The sequence below is a fragment of the Coregonus clupeaformis genome, chromosome 16, assembly GCF_020615455.1.
Source record: "Coregonus clupeaformis isolate EN_2021a chromosome 16, ASM2061545v1, whole genome shotgun sequence".
In the NCBI taxonomy this organism is placed as follows: Eukaryota; Metazoa; Chordata; class Actinopteri; order Salmoniformes; family Salmonidae; genus Coregonus; species Coregonus clupeaformis.
In genome coordinates this window covers 48,337,813-48,358,860 of record NC_059207.1, presented here as the reverse complement: position 1 = coordinate 48,358,860, position 21,048 = coordinate 48,337,813, and the positions used below count along the sequence as shown (strand labels likewise).

The following is a 21,048-nucleotide window of genomic DNA, read 5'->3' as shown; positions in this document are numbered from 1 at the left end:
CTTGGCTTCAACATTCATTCGATATTTAGCTATGGCCATTTAGAGCAGAGTTCACCACAGAGCATTGGGTGGCTGTGGCAGAAAGTACCACTAGATGGGGACAGTGAGCAGAAACATGTAGCAGACAGTCAGTTGTGAAAATGATCGAAGAAAGTCATACAACTTCTCGTTAAATTGTGTTTCTCTGCTGTCTTTCAGTTCTTAGGAAATGAATGCACATGTTTTACTTTGACATATCCCTTTATGGCTTATGATACAGAAGCCCATCAGGTCAGTTTCCAGAGGCCTCTAAAACGACCAAAATGTGAGCTTTCACGAAGCTGTCCACCTCAGTATAAATATTTAGCTTTTTAGCTTTTTACACCAATTTGGGGGAAACTGAGGAAAACAGAGCAGCATTCATTTGAGTCTCCCTCTAAAATGCCCCTTCCCCTTTCCCATTTTTGTCCCCATATAATGTTTCTCCAATGCTGTCAGAATATGTGAGCTACTGGAAATAGTGAGGTAGAAAGCCTATAATAAAATACACTCCATATTGAAATATACCACCCATTCACTACAGGAGTCCCTATCTGCTACAGCAGCAACCGACCAGTCCTTTTATTCGTCGGCTAAATACTTCTCTATTGTCTACGTTTAGACAGTTATGTGAATTAGTTTAAGTATGCTAGGCTTCCTGAACAAGTTGTCCAGTCCATGGACGTTTCCAGTTACCACACACTATTGCAGAACATCTATGACATTCGCGTATGCGCGCTCTTGGCTGCGCTCCGGTTGGCGCACGTCGATTGTGTGAGAGGAGAGAGAGCACCTCAATGAGTCAAGAGTACAGGGTACAGAGTAGAGAGTACAGCGCTGGAGACAAGTGTTTTTGCTGCGGTGGAGAAGAGCCATACACCAAGGACCACCTATATTTTACTCGGAGTGGAGTCAACTTAAATACACATCAATTTTCTTATCCAAATTCCATTTTTAATAACTGCGACTATTCTCAATTTTCTGTGTGTGAGCTGCGTCTTCAGTGATCATTCCATGATTTTACCATTCTAATGTAGGTGTGCCAAATTAATCAGAAGAATGGCAATGATGAAGAAAGTTTAAATTGAAAGACATCAACACACATCAAGATTATTTCTAACCATTTACTCAATCAGTTGTTAGTGGTTGAGTGTACATTTCATAGGTATTGCATGGACCAACATTATTATTGTCAAAGAAAAATGGATCCCTTGTTCACCACGACTGATTTGCCATTGCTATTCAATTGGACAAACGCGTCAGGGGTCAATGGAACTGAGCAAGACGGGAACCAGTTTGTGCAACCAGTTTGGAGAATTGTTCTATGGGCATTCGCCTACAGTTGCATGGTTACTGTGTCTCTGGTGGGGAACGTCGTAGTAATATGGATCATTATGGCGCACAAACGAATGAGAACTGTGACCAACTATTTTCTGTTGAACCTGGCGTTTGCAGAAGCGTCTATGTCAGCCTTCAACACCGTTATCAACTTCGTCTATTCCGTCCACAATGAGTGGTACTTCGGGCTGATGTACTGCCGCTTTCACAACTTCTTCCCCGTCGCTGCTGTCTTCGCTAGTATCTACTCTATGACTGCGATAGCGGTGGACAGGTGAGTTCAGTTTGGGGGGACGTTTCAATGGCTATAGGCTAGAATGTTTGCCTGTGGTCACAATAAGCAAAACAGAACAATAATGCACTTTAATACTGTCACTAATGTATTAGTAATATCTATGTAATATCAATGAAATTAAAATTCAATCACATTTATTTATAAAGCCCTTTTTACATCAGCAGATGTCACAAAGTGATAATACAGAAACCCAACCTAAACCCCCAAAGAGCAAGCAATGCAGATGTATAAGCATGGTGGCTAGGAAAAACTCACTAAAAAGGCAGGAACCTAGGAAGAAACCTAGAGAGGAACCAGGCTCTGAGGGGTGGTCAGTCCTCTTCTAGCTGTGCAGGTGGAGATTATAAGTGTACACGTTCAAAGTGGCAATCAGCGATTGATACATCAATTGTTTTACTTTTAATTAATTATATATACCCATTGATTCTTGAAGAATATAGCTTACTGTCATGCTCCATCAGAACCCAAAATATATGTTTTTTTTACTCCAATGTTTGTAAACAATGTAGTTGTAAACAAACATTGTATAGCCTCAAAACATTGTTAAAACTTTACCCTAATGTTGATATCATGGATAGTCAGTCCTTGAATCCATAGCTCTGTCTATGAATTTAAGAGTGGTTACATTTCTCCAGCCCTATCCCTCAGCTATTTACCAAAACACTGGCGGGGCACCCGCTTTGTTGTTCTTTGAAATGCAGATTGCCCATTTAAGATAATAACATATCTGTCCCTCCTATAGTTCAGTTGGTAGAGCGTGGCGCTTGTAACACCAGGGTTGTGGGTTCGATTCCCACGGGGGGCCAGTATGAAAAATGTATGCACTCTGGATAAGAGCGTCTGCAAAATGACTAAAATGTAAATGTAAAATCTGCACAGGCTACATAGACATGTTATATAGCTAATGTATTCATTCAACTTAATTGGTTCTGGGGTGATGCTACAGTTGCTGCTCCATCATCAAATCAATCAATAATGCGTGTGTGTGACTTCACTCGTGTGTTTATATCCAGGCTGTTGCTTTAAACAGACTCACCCCCACAATGCTATTCTTATTAACCTCAGTTTCTGTTTGTGAGATGAAGCCATTCTCGTGTGAAAGCTGCTGTCTGATTTCTCCCATTACCCTCTGACTTGGTGCTCCAGAGGTAATAGTCTGTAATGCCTGCATATCTCTGCTTTTCTCCCAGCAGAGTGTGCATGTACTTGACCTTTGCAGTGTTTTAAAATTCAATTACCCTTGAGAGGACCTGGAGCAGGGAGAGCAGGGAGAGCAGGCACCATGTGAGGCGGTAAAAGGCCACAGAGAGACACTCCAAACAACACACACTGATCTGATTAAACCCCATTCTTATCAAGGGGTTAAGCTTGTAGTCATGTCTCCATTCATCATTATCCAACCACTCTTATGAACATACCTAATGAATCCTGTCTCGTCATGATCACATTCTCTTAACATACTCAATGAGCCAGTGATCATGGATGCACTCATGTATGCAAGGTGTAATTGGTAAGGTCTATCGTTTTCATTCAACATTTCCAGGAAACAGAGGGAGTGAAGTGATCATGGCGCAGAGACCCTAATGTGGAACATACAGTGCCTTGCAAAAATATTCATCCCCCTTGGCATTTTACCTATTTTGTTGCATTACAACCTGTAATTTAAATGGATTTTTATTTGGATTTCATGTAATGAACATACGCTAAATAGTCCAAATTGGTGAAGTGAAATGAAAAAAATAACTTGTTTCAGAAAATTCAAAACAATCAATAATGGAAAACTGGTGCGTGCATATGTATTCACCCCTTTTGCTATGAAGCCCCTAAATAAGATCTGGTGCAACCAATTACCTTCAGAAGTCACATAATTAGTTAAATAAAGTCCACCTGTGTGCAATCTAAGTGTCATATAATATGTCACATGATCTCAGTATATATACACCTGTTCTGAAAGGCCCCAGAGTCTGCAACATCACTAAGCAAGGGGCACCACCAAGCAAGCGGCACCATGAAGACCAAGGAGCTCTCCAAACAGGTCAGGGACAAAGTTGTGGAGAAGTACAGATCAGGGTTGGGTTATAAAAAAATATCAGAAACTTTGAACATCCCACGAAGCACCATTAAATCCATTATTAAAAAATGGAAAGAATATGGCACCACAACAAACCTGCCAAGAGAGGGCCGCCCACCAAACCTCACGGACCAGGCAAGGAGGGCATTCATCAGAGAGGCAACAAAGAGACCCCTGAAGGAGCTGCAAAGCTCCACAGTGGAGATTGGAGTATCTGTCCATAGGACCACTTTAAGCCATACACTCCACAGAGCTGGGCTTTACGGAAGAGTGGCCAGAAAAATACATTGCTTAAAAAAATAAGCAAACACGTTTGGTGTTCGCCAAAAGGCATGTGAGAGACTCCCCAAACATATGGAAGAAGGTACTCTGGTCTGGTTCTTGTTTGTTTCACCCCAAAAAATATTTCGCATCTTCAAAGTGGTAGGCATGTTGTGTAAATCAAATGATACAAACCCCCAAAAAATCAATTTTAATTCCAAGTTGTAAGGCAATAAAATAGGAAAAATGCCAAGGGGGGTGAATACTTTCGCAAGCCATTGTATGGGGGAAAAACACCACAAACAACTAGTGTTTTGCCTTCAATTATGTAGATCAAATGATGTGTCTTTCCGTGTATTCCCGTTGTATAGGAAATGTCTCTCTAATGCCCTATAAAAAAGCAGTAGAGGGTAATACGTGCCAGGTGATTGTGTTGAGCATCTCTGCTAACCCGGTTAATTCCCTCTCTCATAGTCCCAGCATCTGCTGCCTTGAGTCATCACCTCCATGTTGCTCCCATGCTATGCTGTGCACATATTTACAGCAAGGCAGACAAAGAACCAAGCCTGTAGAGTCTCTGTCACCCCCTCCCTCCTTGTGTCAGTGTGTGTGTGTGTGTGTTTGCGGGGTGACGCTGTGTGTGTGTGTGTGTGTGTGTGTGTGCTTGGCAGCGTTGTGCTGCTGCAGTGCAGAGCATCTTAATGCAGCCATGCCGTCCTTTCCCACCTGTGGCACCCAGACTACTGTGTCTGTCTTTGTTCATTCAATTTCTCTAATTTCTTCCTGACTCTCAAGGGATGTCACAGCGATTCAGCAAATCTCTGTATATTTCTCTCCTATCTTCATCTGATTGCTTTTTATAAAAAAGCAGAACAAAATTCTGTATTTAGTTGTGAAGGAATAAAAGAGTGAGTTAGTGTAAGGTTCTGTATTTATTTTCTTAGTCAACCTTGTGTTCTTGAACGTAGCTCTGTTTCTTTGTGTTCTTGAACGTAGCCCTGTCTTTCATTTTTGTTCATTGATTTCACCTGTGTCAGTTACTCACCTGGTCTCATCAGCTCCTTATTTAGTTCAGTTCATTCTGTTTGTGCCTTGTGAGGTATTGTTTGTTTTGACTCTACTAAGCCTTTCCTAGCTCGTTTGTGAGAACCAGTTATAGCCTTCAGTCCTAGCTTTGATTATCCTGCCTGTTTGCCTACCGGTGTATGACCATTGCCTGCCTGTGAACACGATTCCTGCCTTCTGCGAAGGCGAAATAAACTCCTGCCGCGCTCTGCGTGTGAATCTACACCTTTTTCTCCCTGGGTATTCATTACAGTTAGAGGGAAGTTAAGAAAGAGATGTAAGGAGTATGCAGGAAATGAACCCCCACTGCTGGGGGCCAAACGTATATAGTCTGGGGTCAACACGGCAGCGCTACCTCCAGACTAGACTCTGGCACACCGTCTAGTCACTTTGGATTTATTTGCACTGTGTCATGTTAGGCCATCATACCATGTCTCCCACCTTTCACCTATAATAGGACTGCACACACACAGCCACACACATCAATACAGAGTCAATAAATAAAGCCTACATTTACTGTAGGTCTACAGCTGATCTGTCCAGAGACACGCTCACATAAACACACACACACACACACCATCCCCACTATCCCACCCCTGCTACACAGAACAGATTAAGTAGATTTTGAGCAATGGTTGTGTGTGCACTGTGGAGGTGGATGGTGGTTTGCATACGTCCATGCTGAAGATTCAATATTGAGTTTAGATTTATAGAGGAGTGATGAGACGACTCGAGGAATCTCTGACAGGGTTTCCAGGTCCAATATTCTTTCAATACATTGCGATGAAATGCAATGGAAGGGGTCGCTTCAACGATCACCTTGGAAGTCTAAGTTTTACATGGCTTATATACTGTCTACTTACACATAACACACTTGTGATTGGTTGGCACATAACTTCACATACTTCAAATATGGCATTGACATGAGGTTAACAGAAAGCCGACTGACATGTAGTTAAAAATAAATAGCTCAAACTGGTCAACAACTCAGGTTTCCCCTTCAGGGGAATGTCTCTTGGCCAGCGACTTCACTGCCCAAAATAAGCATTCTCTTCCACAAGAATTCCTCAGCGGAGTGGCCCTTTCTAAAGATAGCACAGACACCTAAGCAGAAGTGAAGGGTTAAAACGCACACAATATCTGACACACACAGTACTTGAAATCACTATATGGATATATATATATATAGGATTATAATAATTAAGGATATATTGCTTCAAATCTCGGTCTTCAGTGGTTTAGGCTGTGGGCTTTGGGCTGTGGGGAGCATTAGATTTAGATCGTCTATGGCTGGTGTCCAGCGGGAAGTGCTGACTGCTGGAGTAATGAATGCAGGGCACACAAACACACGCACGCACGTGCGCACACACACACACACACACACAAAGACACACACAGACACACACACACAATGCTTGGCAACGTTGGGCTGCTGCATATATATATATATATATATATATATATATATATATATATATATATATATGTACGTCTCCGGCAGGAATAGAAATATTCTCTATCAATCAGCATTACCTCTCTCTGCCCCCAGCCTCTCACCACCCGGCAGACCTGGGTTCAAATAGTATTTGAAATAATTTAAATTACTTTATCTGTGCTTGATTGACCATGCCGCTTAATTGACCAAAGAATAGTCCCAAAACTGTAAACCCCACCCATTTGGAACTCCAGACAGTCAACAGCAAATACTCCAAATATTTGAAAGATTTCAAATAGTATTTAAACCCAGGTCTGCCATCGGGCCCATTTCCTCCCATCTGTTGATGGGGATTTTATGTAATCTTCAGCAAAACAACAGCACCCCCTGAGAGCACAATGAGCCAGGAAACAGATTCCTGATCAAATTACAGCCTTTAAACCAAAACAATTCAAAACAGAAAAAACACTGTAAGCGTGAAGGTTGAATATTGTGTTGGCACCTCTGTAGATGGAGCCTATACCTTAAAGGCTTATAGCTCTCCATGAGAGCAAGAGAGCACCCAGACAGAGCATTTTCCTGTTGTCTTTATTGGATTATTCCTTATGTTATAAGTGACTTTGGTGGTTTAGATGTTATTGTTGGATCATTAGATCTGTGCCTCTCTCATTCATTTATACCAGGGATGTGAAACTTTGATGGGGGTGTGGGCCACAAAAAATCTGAACTCATCATGAGGGGCCGCAGTTGCAATTCTATACATTTTGCCATAAGGTGGAGAGAAATGTTTGCAGTTTTTAATATGATATCTGAGTGAGAGTGACTAACAAAATCAATGGGTGCCCCAGGCGGTAATTCGACCATGATTACTACGAGTTTAGATAGCTAGCCGCTAGACTAACTTACCAATCTAAAACATGTTAGCTGACATGGGCTAATTGAGTGACTATCAGTGACTGACATAACACGAAAAACTGCTGATGCATAACCACATTTAGAAATTGCACCTTGGGTATTCTACTATTCTAACTTGCAACAGTAAATTGAGACCCCGACTGAGTTTATTTGGGGGGAGGGGGAAATTGAGCCGAGGTCCTTCAAAAGGGGAGCCGCGGGCCCCAGTTGCCCATCCCTGATTTATACCATCTTCCAGTGTTGTCTGCTATTGCCCAGAGACATTCACAACAAAGCCAGGTAGAAATCCGAGAAAGAAAGTGAGGAGTAAATTTACTAAAGGATTCCCAAAACCGTGATTCCATGCTGTTGTTGTAAGGTTATACAAAATATAGAGAAAGACAGGGGTTGTGTGTTTGCTGTGTGTTCATGTGAACATACAGTATTTAAATCTATGCATTTGTATACAAGTGGTGAAAAGCAAACAAGCTGGCATCAAATCAAATCAAATTTTATTTGTCACATGCGCTGAATACAACAGGTGTAGACCTTACAGTGAAATACTTACTTACAAGCCCTTAACCAACAATGCAGTTTTAAGAAAGAATAGCAACAACAACAAAAATCACACAAAAAATACAATATAAAATAATACTAAATAAAAGTAAAAAATAATTAAAGAGCAGCAGTAAAAATAACAATAGCGAGGCTATATACAGGGGGTACCGGTACCGAGTCAATGTGCGGTAATTGAGGTAATATGTACATGTAGCGAGTATCTAATCCATACTAGCCTCATAAACCAGGCCTCTATATGCTTTTCAGAGAGTGTTGTCAGAAACACAGCTAAACTAAACCCATACCATGGAGAAGCAGCATTGTAAGTCTCTCTTGAAACAAGATAGAAGATTCCAAGAGCCGTGTGGTAATGGAATGAGCCAGGTATAGCAGATAGTCAAGATGTGACAGATAGTTGTGTTGGACTACAGAGAGCGTTTGAAATCAAAGATTATTGGGAGAATGTCCAATTAGAAGATTAAATGGGGCTATTAAGTGGATTAAGATGTTGATTAAATTTGTTTAACACTTTTTTGTTTACTACATGATTCTATATGTGTTATTTCATAGTTTTGATGTCTTCACTATTATCCTACAATGTAGAAAATAGTAAAAATAAAGAAAAACCCTTGAATGAGTAGGTGTTTCCAAACTTTTGACTGGTAGTGTACATCACAGAAGACTGAAATATAACAAAATATATATAATGTTGATTAATTATGAAATTATGAAAAATATTTATAACATTCCACCCATGAGGCCACTTGGTCATTTGACTGCAGGAAAGGGCTTTTTCAAGTATAGTTATCACGTTTCACGTCAGACATGTTTTTAATTCTAGTGCTGCTCTGCACACACAAGCTTGTTAGCTAGCTAACGTTTGCTCTGGTCCAACGTTAAACCAACTCAGAAGTTCAAAGACATTAAAAGTTCCTTCATTGAAGCTGCTCCTCCTTAGGTATAATTATGTGGGCCTAATTCAGATAATGCATATCATAACAAAATGACCAGCGCTTCAAGGCAAGCTTCCTCCATCCTCTCTCGCTCTCTCCTCACCCTCAGAATGTCAGTTGCATCTCGCACCCTACACTGTGACTGGCAGCACAGTGTGTGTGTTTGTCTTTCATTATGATTAAAGCATGTAGTTAACGACTTTTCTATACAGATTAAATCGCTTACCCACTCCACAGCAAGCTGCTCTATCTGCACTGATTGGTGAAGTAATTTAATGTCGAGCTAAATGTAAAAAAATATATTTCAGAGGTTTAAAAAGGAACAGAAAGGAATTATATAAACCGTTACTTTGTTTTTGTTCGAACCAGTTCAGAACTTTAATTTTCTGGTCGGAACAGTCGAACAGCATCGAACAAAATGAATGAAACGATTAGAAAATAATTCAGTTCCAACCCCTGGTAGAAGTTGTGCACAAATATTGCATTTTAAGTGCCCTTTAATATAGACCACATGGAAAATTCTATAAATCTGATATGAATAAAGACTTGCTAAAGTGCCAAAATTAAGCATTTTGACATGTCCCTCTGTGCATCCTCTATGACTTCTAGGAAGATTATAGCCCATTGTAAAGCCCTAGTTATTTTGTTGCAAAAAAACAATCCGTCCCTCACTTTAAGGTCAACCCCGTTAGCTGAACTGAACTCTCATTTTTATATTGTGAAACTGTTCCTTTTAAAATATTTTTTTCAAAATACAAATTGGAACATCTAATAGTCAAATCATAGTTTAAAATCAGGTGAGCTGGTTCTACTCTTAATGGCCATTTTCTGTTTTTTTGTGGTGGAAAACTGAGCGGATCATGCAAAACATACCCAGGATTTTAAAAAACAATTTCAAAATTTTAGTGAAGCTTGCATTCAATTTTCCCCTACCTGGGGCACATATAGTAACAAGCTTCCATTCCCCCTGTGGAAGGGGATTTATGAATTATTTAAGATGAAGTCGTCAACCCTTGTCACGCCCTGACTTATGGGACTCTAGTATGTTGAGTAAGGGTGTGGAGTTCTATGTTGTATTTTCTATGTTCTCGTTCTAGGTGTTGTATTTCTATGTTTGGCCGGGTGTGATTCCCAATCAGAGACAGCTGTCGCTCGTTGTCTCTGATTGGGGATCATACTTAGGCAGCCTATTGGCAATCATTAGTTGTGGGATCTTGTTCCGTGTTAGAGGCTTGTGTTGTGTTTTAGCCTGAGGACTTCACGTTACGTTGTTTTGTTGGTGTGTTTATCGTTGAAATAAACATGTATGCATTTCACGCTGCGCCTTGGTCTGACCCGTCCTTAAACGAGCGTGACAACCCTGTTAAGGTCAACTCTGTTGCTTTATTTGGAACTCAATAGGCACTACTATAGTCATTTTTGTATTTAACCTCTTGAAATGGGAAAACATGTTTTTTATTAAGTTGAACATGTGTTCTTTATGAGGGAATGTTACAATTAGGTGAAATATATATTTTACCAAGTTACACTACTCAAAAAAGGCATCGAATTGGTGGAACGACCCTAACATATTAATGCTCCTACTGAAATGATGTGCTGAATGATTATCAATCTGAGAGATAAATGATCCTAAGGTAGTGATGGATGGGAATAAATACTTTAACTTGAATGCATTCTAAAGAGCCTCTTTTCTTTTCAGGTGTCTGATACTGTCTGGTTTAATTATTCTGTTGGTACAAGTCAAAGGACACCAATTCACAGTACACTCTTAGAAGTAAAGGAGCCTTGAATAACCTTTTGGGGTTCAAAAGATTGCCACTCTTGGGGAACCTTTTCAGGTTAAAAAGGTCAACATCATTCCTGTTCATCATATTAAGTTTAAACACTATACATTTCAAATTTCCTTGGATATTTATGCATATTATATATTCTAATTAACGTGAACATTGTCATGATCGTTGAGAGACGGGTCAGACCAAGGTGCAGCGTGGTATGCGAACATGTTTATTAAACTAAATACACACCGACAAAACAAAAGTCAACGAAACGTGACGTCAGAAGGCTATACACAAACAAGATCCCACAACCCAGGCAGGAAAACTGGCTGCCTAAGTATGATCCCCAATCAGAGACAACGAGCGACAGCTGCCTCTGATTGGGAATCACACCCTGACCCAACCAACAAGAGTTCTCTCGATCAGGGCGTGACAGTACTCCGGCCGCACCAACCTGACTCATTAGGGGAGGGTCCAGGTGGGCATTCAGAAAGGTTCCTCCAAGAACCCCTCAATTAACCAAACGTTCAAATATGAACCCATTGACTGCAATGGTTCCTCGAGTCACACCTAATTCTAAGAAGATGAAGATAAGCTTTTACTCTGTCAAAAGCAGACATAGTCTATGACTCAAACTAAATTGAGACAGGGGAGGATTGTAACATGCACATTGCATTGAAGAATAAAATATTTTAGTTTTAGTTTGATTAATAGTGTCATTTTGTGTGTGTGTGCGTACATGCGTGTGTTTGTGTGTGTGTGTGTGTGTGTGTATGTGTGTGTGTAGATTTTCACCTTGTATCTTTCCCCAAGACTGAATATGTGTTTGAACCTCCTGTCTCTCCTCTTTTCCTAGGTACATGGCCATCATCCACCCCTTGCAGCTGCGCATGTCGTCCACAGAGACCAAGGTGATCGTGGGGGTGATCTGGGTGCTGGCTCTGCTCCTGGCCTTCCCTCAGTACTACTACTCAGTGACAGAAGAGCTGCCTGGACGAATCATCTGCTACATCGAGTGGCCCGAATACACCGGCTGCGACTACAGAATTATGTGAGTTTCCTTTATAAGTGTGTGTGTGTGTGTGTGTGTGAGAGGGAGAGAGAGAGTGTGTGTGTGCGAGCGGGCGTTTCCACTAATCACTAAACTAAACACTCCTGATTACAAATGCATGAGGCGGTTGTTGGTATACACTAGCCAGTAAATTATAGCAGCATAGAACAAAGATGCTTTGTTCCTTTTATGTTTCTTGATTAAAGAAAACACACCAAAAGTTTCTTATCGAATACACCTGTGTAGGGAAAATATAATTTCAGATGCAAACAGTAGAATACATAACATTGTACAGTTCACTCTTCTCTCACTATTTATTAAAGCCAATGTAATGTTTACCCTTCCCGCACTGCTTATTAAAGCAACAGTTTGCCTCTGTTTTAAATACAATGCTAATGATGACTGTTATAGAAAGCAGTGGAGAGTTAAGACCCCCCTGGGTCGACTTCTGCATGTCTTCAGCAGAGCATATAAAAGATGGACCAAGACATTCTGCTGTTTACAATTCTGTTGCCTAACAGATCAAATATTTTATTTACCTTCACTATTGATTCCAAATTACTCTAATTGTGTCTCCACTCAAGAACAGCTTGTGTTAAATATAAAAAGCTCAATTCCATTATCTTCTAGCTGTCCAAACACAGGGCTGATTTCATAATATCCTCTTATGTCCATCCATCAGAAGCAATAAACACACTGAGAGGACTGAGGTACATCCCAAATGGCACTCTTTTCACTTTATAGTCCACTGCTTTTGACTAGGGCCCATATGGCTCTGGTCGAAAGTTGTGCACCATAAAGGGAATGAGGGTGCCATTTGAGACGCAGACTGAGAGTGCATGCAGACTTCATACCCTGTGTCTAACCTTAACAAAACATTGTTGGAAGGAAACAGAGTATTATTTATTGGTGTGATTGCGAAGCCAGTAGACACATTCTGAGCTGCAGAATCAGGTGAATATGGCTAGCCAGATATTGAACAGATTATTATTTGTATTGTAGGGGGCTTTGGCAGTTTAGATGTTATTGCTGAATAATCATTGGATCTGAGCCTCTCTGATTCATTCTTCCATTTGCCCCTCTCTCACCTCTCATCTTTCACACTGTTTTGCTGTGCTTCACAGTTGAACATGAAGCAGGAAAGTGACACCATCAGACACGTGTCTGAGTGATATTCTGCCCAACCTTTCCTCTACATTGCTTCCTTCCTTACGTTACCAAAATAGAATGGAAAGGATTACGGTTGTCATACCCTGATTCAGAGGGTTGGGTTAAATGGGGAAGACACATTTCGGTTTAATGCATTCAGTTGTGCAACTGACTAGGTATCCCCCTTTCCCTTTCCCAATGAACTATATATATACATATAGATACTACTGCACTGTTGGAGCTAGGAACACAATAATTTTGCCACACCCGCAATAATATCTGCTAAATATGTGTATGTGACCAATAACATTTGATTTGAATTAATTTGATATAAACTACCAGTCAAAGGTTTGGACACACCTACTCATTCAAGGGTTTTTCTTTATTTTTACTATTTTCTACATTGTACAATAGTAGTGAAGACATCAACACTATGAAATAACACATATGGAATCATGTAGTAACCAAAAAAGTGTTAAACAAATCAAAATAGATTTTATATTTGAGTTTCTTCAAAGTAGCCACCTTTGCCTTGATGATAGCTTTGCACACTCTTGGCATTCACTCAACCAGCTCCACGAGGTAGTCACCTGGAATGCATTTCAATTAACAGGTGTGCCTTCTTAAAAGTTAATTTGTGGAATTTCTTTCCTTCTTAATGCGTTTGAGCCAATCAGTTGTGTTGTGACAAGGTAGGGATGGTATACAGAAGATAGCCCTATTTGGTAAAAGACCAAGTCCATATTATGGCAAGAACAGCTCAAATAAGCAAAGAGAAATGACAGTCCATCATTAATTTAAGACATGAAGGTCAGTCAATACTGAAAATTGCAAGAACTTTGAAAGTTTCTTCAAGTGCAGTTGCAAAAACCGTCAAGCGCTATGATGAAACTGGCTCACATGAGGACCGCCACAGGAATGGAAGACCCAGAGTTACCTCTACTGCAGAGGATAAGTTCATTAGAATTACCAGCCTCAGAAATTGCAGCCCAAATAAATGCTTCACAGAGTTCAAGGAACAGACACATCTCAACATCAACTGTTCAGAGGAGACTGTGTGAATCAGGCCTTCATGGTCGAATTGCTGAAAAGAAACCACTACTAAAGGATACCAATAAGAAGAAGAGACTTGCTTGGGCCAAGAAACACAAGCAATGGACATTAGACCGGTGGAAAGGTGTCCTTTGGTCTGGAGTCCAAATTTGAGGTTTTTGGTTCCAACCACTGTGTCTTTGTGAGACGCAGTGTGTGTAGTTCCCACTGTGAAGCATGGAGGAGGTGGTGTTATGGTGTGGGGGTGCTTTGCTGGTGACACTGTCTGTGATTTATTTAGAATTCAAGGCACACTTAACCAGCATGGCTACCACAGCATTCTGCAGCGATACGCCATCCCATCTGGTTTGGGCTTAGTGGGACTATCATTTGTTTTTCAACAGGACAATTTCCCAACACACCTCCAGGCTGGGTAAGGGTTATTTGACCAAGAAGGAGAGTGATGGAGTGCTGCATCAGATGACCTGGCCTCCACAATCACCCGACCTCAACCCAATTGAGATGGTTTGGGATGAGTCGGACTGCAGAGTGAAGGAAAAGCAGCCAACAAGTGCTCAGCATATGTGCGAACTCCTTCAAGACTGTTGGAAAAGCATGCCAGGTGAAGCTGGTTGAGAGAATGGCAAGAGCTGTCATCAAGGCAAAGGGTGGCTACTTTGAAGAATCTCAAATATAAATTATATTTTGATTTGTTTAACACTTTTTTGGTTACTACATGATTCCATATGTGTTATTTCATAGTTTTGATGTCTTCACTATTATTCTATAATGTAGAAGATAGTAAAAAATAAAGAAAAACCCTTGAATGAGTAGGTGTGTCCAAACTTTTGACTGGTACTGTATATCGGGAGATAATGTTAGCGCTTCACACCTATAACTTCCGGAGGACGTCCTCTAACCAATCAGAGCTCTTGCAGCATGAACTGACATATTGTCCATCCAATCAAAGGATCAGAGAATGAATATAGTACTGAATGCATAAGCTACAGCTAGCTAGCACTGCAGTGCATAAAATGTGGTGTAGTAGTTGAGTAGTTGACTCAAAGAGAGAGAAAGACAATAGTTGAACATTTTTGAACAATTTAATTTCTTAAAAAATGAAGGAGAAGCAAGAGAGAGAGAGATAAAGAGAGATATTTCGTAGCATTTCTTTTTTCACTTACACTTTCACTTAGCTACCAAATGCAGCTAGCTAGTTTAGCCTACTCAAACACCCGGCTCAAACAGAGAGGGATGCTATGTTAGCTAGCAGGCTATGGCTATCCAACACTGGAACTCTTTGAAGTCAAGGTAAGCTTTTGGTTTTAACTGCTAAACTGCTTGCTGACTGTACACTGTACTGCATGATTGTAGCGGGTTTACTAATGCGTTAGTTCTAGTAGTTATGTTGTTTATGACGTTAGCTAATATGGTGACAATGATATAGGCTGTGTGTAGCGTTTAGCAGTTATGATATGAAGGTTTGGCTTGTAAAGATTTTTTTGCCTGGTCACATTCAGCTGATGTGAAACTCCATCATGCGAAATATCTCTGCACTGAAGTCCACAAGCGGAGGTAAAAAGTGAGAGGAGGAGAGCGAGTAGATGAGATAATTTCTTAAACGGAATCAAACTGAATAAAACGGGGATAAACATATCTGAATTTGTCCAATATAAACTTTTCTTTGCAACTGTTGGACTAATGATTAAACCCTAGATCAACTAGATGCAGGTAAGAGTGTGCAAGGCGGTGTTGAATGTATCACTGTCTGTCGCCTTAATTACATTTAAAAAACTCACAACCTGTGCACCTACGTTGTAAACTTACATTCAAGGTTGTAGCAACCTCATGATGGGTATAGGGAAAATTAGAGTATCATGTAGTAGCCTAAACCTATTAATGTAACATTGAGCTGGGTGAATGGAATATGAATGACAGTCATCCAATATACTGTAATATAAAGAAGGCCATGCTCATAAAAAAACGAATCGCCCTCCCTCATCTTAAATGTCACAGACCGCCACTGCTGTGAAAATGTATTACAGTGTGTGTGTGTGTGTGTTTGTGTTTTTGTGTGTGTGTATGTGTGTGTATGTGCGTGTTTGCATGTGTGTGTGCGTATAAAAGCCGTAAAGATGTATGGCAGCTTCAGCTGAAGGTTTAAATCCTCCGATGGCCACACTGTAGATGGTCTGCTGTGAGAGAGAGACAGAGAGAGGCAGAGAGAGAGAGAGAGAGAGAGAGAGAGAGAGAGAGTGAGGCCGAGAGAGAGAGAGAGAGAGAGAGGCAGAGAGAGAGAGAGGCAGAGAGAGAGAGAGAGAGAGAGAGGGAGAGAGAGAGAGGCAGAGAGACTTGGAGATGCAACTCAGGGTTACAAAAGCAAGGTATCATTCTAGCACGCATAAGGTCCATTTAGTCTGACAGCGGGAAAGTGCTCCCCACCCCTGTGGCCCTTAATGTATTTGTTTGTCTGCAGTCGTTACCTTCCGCCATCCAGCGAGCTGATAAACACACAGCCTCCAGCTTTGCTCTGATCACAGCAGCCCCTCCACTCTTCACATCAACACCACAGCATTTTAGGGCTGTTTTCTTTGTCTCCAAATGCCATTGTCATTCAGCCTGGCTGTCCGGGCTCCCACCCTCCCACATTGTAACCATTTATTATGAACAGCACGATGACAATTACAATGTTCATGTAGGAATCGCTGTGGCACTTATTACTTTTTTAATGAAACTGTAATCACTGACACATCAGAGCTAAGTGAGCGGAGCTTTGGTGTGGTTGTAATTCAACCAGCCCGTCCGCTGCTGTAATTGACACATCTGATTATGGCTGACCCTACAGTCCAAGCGCTGTGTGGGATAGTGTGTTTGTGTGTGTGTGGTTGTGTGTTTATGTAGTTGTGTGTATGTGTGGTTGTTTGTGTGTGTGTGTGTGTGTGTGTATAGTTGTGTGCATGTGTGTGGTTGTGTATATGTGTGTGTGTGTAGATGTGTGTATGTGTGTGGTTGTGTGTGTGTGTGTGTGTAGTTGTGTGTGGCTGTGTGTATGTGTGGTTATGTGTGGTTGTGTGTGTGTGTGTGTAGTTGTGTGTATGTGTGTAGTTGTGGTTATGTGTGTGATTGTGTGTGTGTGTGCTGCCCCTCTGCCACCACCACTATAGCCCCCTCTCAGCTCAGCCAGCAGGAATTAGGGAGTAAGGCCACATCGGAGGGTATAAATAGCAACGTCACAAACTTACCGAAGCTTCAGTTTCCAACAGTATGATCACACACTCAGACATGTACGCAAGACCGTCACACACACACCCGTGTGCGGGTGTGAGCACAGCCACACACACAGCTGTGCACAGACCTTTTCTATACACACACACACACACACACACACACACACATACACAGTGAGAGAGAAAGAGAAAAAGTGACACGCAGAGACCATGCTGTGCAAGCACACCCCGTACTCTCTGTCCCCCATCCCCTAAATTGGGTACCTAAAGAGCTTGTCTTTGACCTATGCCAGTAAGCCAGCAGCGTTGTGCAGGGTGTCATGTTACCTCAGCCACTACATTCATCTCCCTCTGCAGACACCCAGGCTTCATTCTCTTCTCCCAGCAAAGTCAAAAGAACAACAACAGCAGCCCACACCTGGCGCTATAGAACACAGACAGACATTGAGATCCAGGCTAGAGCTCGGCTGGACAGTCAGGCAGGAAGAGAAGCCAGAAAATTCATGAGCAGCAAGTACTGTACACGGTGAATATTACTGGATGGGCTATTGGAATTTGATGTGCTGTGTGTAACTGTAAACTGTAAAGTTTATGTATCATTCATCCCCAGTGTGACTTTATTTGACAGGATTTTTATTGATAACAGTCCTGTGACAGTTAGGTGACAGACACTCACTTCTCTTTTCTGCCAGCCCAGCCCAGCGAGCAGGAGGCAGGGGCCAGGAGGCTGGAGGGAGAGGAGACAAGAGGAGAAAAGGGGAGAGGAGAAGAGGGGAGAGGAGAAGAGGGGAGAGGCAGGAGGCAGGCAGCCACCCGGCTCATTATGTAATCCACACCAGGCTCTGCTGGAAGTACTGACAGTTCTTTAGACGGACACTAGTTTTTAAAACAGAATGTATATTTTTCTACGAGCTCCCACCAGACTGTGCGTGTGTGTGAGCATCTTAATTTGTAAGATCTTAATTTGATCACCTTGTTGCAGGAGAACTTCTGAAGTTTCTAATTTCCACTTTGAAATTTCAGACTTCATTTTCCCTTATGAAATATGTATCAACCCCTACAAAGATGTCCATTAATTATAATCCACATAATAATTCACATTTCCTTTTTCTGCAGGATTATTTTCCTGCTGTAGCAAACTGGCTCAAATATCTTAAATCTGTACACTTCCAGGTAGAACCCTTTTGGGATCCATGTAGAAAGGGTTCTTGGAGGCTGCTGAGGGGAGGACGGCTCATAATAATGGCTGGAACGGAGCAAATGGAATGGCATCGAACACGTTGAAACCATGTGTTTAATGTTTTTGATACCATTCCACCTATTTTGCTTAAACCATTACCACAAGCCCGCCCTCGCCAATTAAGGTGCCACCAACCTCCTGTGTTCTACATTGAACCCAAAAGGGTTCTACCTGGAACCAAAAGGGTTCTACCTGGAACCAAAAGGGTTCTACCTGGAACCAAAAGGGTTCTACCTGGAACCAAAATGGTTCTACCTGGAACCAAAAGGGTTCTACCTGGAACCAAAATGGTTCTACCTGGAACCAAAAATGGTTCTTCAAAGTGTTCTCCTATTGGGACAGCTGAAGAAACCTTTTAGGTTCTAGATAGCACCTTTTTTTCTAATAGTGTATGTGTGTGACTGTACGTGTTTGCCAGTTTGTGTGCATGCATTTTTGTGAGTTTCTGTGTATGTCTATGGCATGTCGGTGTGTCAATGCATGTGTCTGCCTGGTGAGTGTGTCTGCATGAGTGCGTTAACGACATATGATATCCTCAGCTGCTTGTGATGGGTGTTGCAAAATGCTGAAATGCTGTCTTACTCACAGTCTCCAATTGAAGCAACCCTGATAAAGACCTGCAAACAGTCAAATCCTCAGCCTGCCAAACCAAAACACACTGACAAGCCCTGCTACCTTTTTAAGTGTTCCCCTGAAGAAAATAGTTATTCAAGTGACAACAACAACCCTAAAAACTGTCAGAGAAATTAAACACATGCTTTGCTGACAGAGTCATAGGGAGGTGAGAATGGAAAAGCTGGGGCTGATATACACATTCTTTCTACGAGTCCGTATTTGGAAGGCCTTCAGAATGCATCCCAAATGGCACCCTATTCCCTATGTAGTGCACCATATAGGGAATAGGGTGCGATTTGAGACGTAACATTCTTTCATGTTGAGAGAGAGAGAGGGATGAAAATTAAACACTGTTGTTATTGGTTTCTCTGTTGTTACAAATACACTGAACAAAAATATAAACGCAACATGCAACAATTTCAAAGATTTTACTGAATTACAGTTCATATAATGAAATCAGTCAATTTAAATAAATTCATTAGGACCTAATCTATGGATCAGCGTGACATGCATAGAGTCTCCTTCGCAAAGAGTTGATCAGGCTGTTGATTGTGGCCTGTGGAATGTTGTCCCACTCCTCTTTAATGGCTGTGTGAAGTTGCTGGATATTGGCGGGAACTGGAACACGCTGTTGTACACGTCGATCCAGAGCATCCCAAACATGCTCAATGGGTGACATGTCTGGTGAGTATGCAAGCCATGGAAGAACTAGGATGTTTTCAGCTTCCAGGAATTGTGTACAGATCCTTGCGACATGGGGCTGTGCATTTTCATGCTGAAACATGAGGTGATGGTGGCGGATGAATGGCACGACAATGGGCCTCAGGATCTCGTTATGGTATCTCTGTGCATTCAAATTGCCATTGATAAAATGCAGTTGTGTTCGTAGCTTATGCCTGCCCATACCATAAACCCACCGCCAACAACGTTGACATCAGCAAACCGCTCGCCCACACGATGCCATACATGCTGTCTGCCATCTGACCGGTACAGTTCAAACCGAAGTCGGTTACGATGCAGAACTGCAGTCAGGTCAAGACCCTGGTCAGTACAAAGAGCACGCAGATGAGCATCCCTGAGACGGTTTCTGCAAAAATGATTCGGTTGTGCAAACCCACAGTTTCATCAGCTGTCTGGGTGGCTCGTCTCAGACCGTCCCGCTTGGGAAGAACACGGATGTGGAGTTCCTGGGCTGGAGTGGTTACACATGGTCTGCGGTTGTGAGGCCGGTTGGACGTGCTGCCAAAGTCTCTAAAACAACATTGGAGGCAGCTTATGGTAGACAAATAAACATTCAATTCTCTGGCAATAGCTCTGGTGGACATTCCTGCAGTCAGCATGCCAATTGCACACTCCCTCAAAACTTGAGGCATCTGTGGCTTTGTGTTATGTGACAAAACTGCACATTTTAGAGTGACTTTTTATTGTCCCTAGCACAAGGGGCAACTGTGTAATGATCATGCTGTTTAATCAGCTTCTTCATATGTTACACCTGTCAGGTGGATGGATTATCTTGGCAAAGCAGAAATTCTCACTAACAGGGAAGTAAACAAATGTGTTCACAAAATTTGAGCGAAATAAGCTTTTTGTGCGTATGGACAATTTCTGGGATCTTTTATTTCAGCTCATGAAACATGGGACCACCAATTTACATATTTTTGTTCACTATAAAACAAGACTTTATCTGAGGAAGTGCTACCTACCTGTTCTCCAAAGACAGTACAGTATGAAGATAGGCAGAAACTGCTTCTCCAATAGAAATCCCCGATCACACTTGTCACACGATATCATGGTGACGTTGGCTGGCTAAGCTCATGTGCAGAAACACATCTTCTGGTCTAACGTTCTTCTCGTGCCGAACTGCGCATGTGCAGGCCGTCAAATCAAAGGCACTCCTTCGATATAAAGTCGTTTTTGACTAAAATGAAAACATCAGTTTATCTCTTTTACAAGGTTGTTTTATAAGACATTGGCTCGAATCAAGAAAATTATCAACTAAGGAAGAATGTTTAACTTCTCTCATTTACTTCTGAAACCCCAGTGTGTTCTCCTTTGAATTTAACTAATTTCC

The 21,048-nt window shown here is 41.6% G+C and overlaps 1 protein-coding gene across 1 annotated transcript in view; it reads left to right on the top strand.

The window, feature by feature from the left end:
• The first annotated feature begins 870 nt into the window (after positions 1–870).
• LOC121584209 (substance-P receptor-like) overlaps positions 871–21,048 on the top strand; it is a 31,735-nt gene continuing 11,557 nt past the window's right edge. The window contains exons 1-2 of the mRNA XM_045225941.1: positions 871–1,630; positions 11,520–11,714. Coding sequence (XP_045081876.1) covers positions 1,191–1,630; positions 11,520–11,714 — 635 coding nt within the window. The 5' untranslated portion in view covers positions 871–1,190. The remainder of the gene's footprint in view (positions 1,631–11,519; positions 11,715–21,048) is intronic.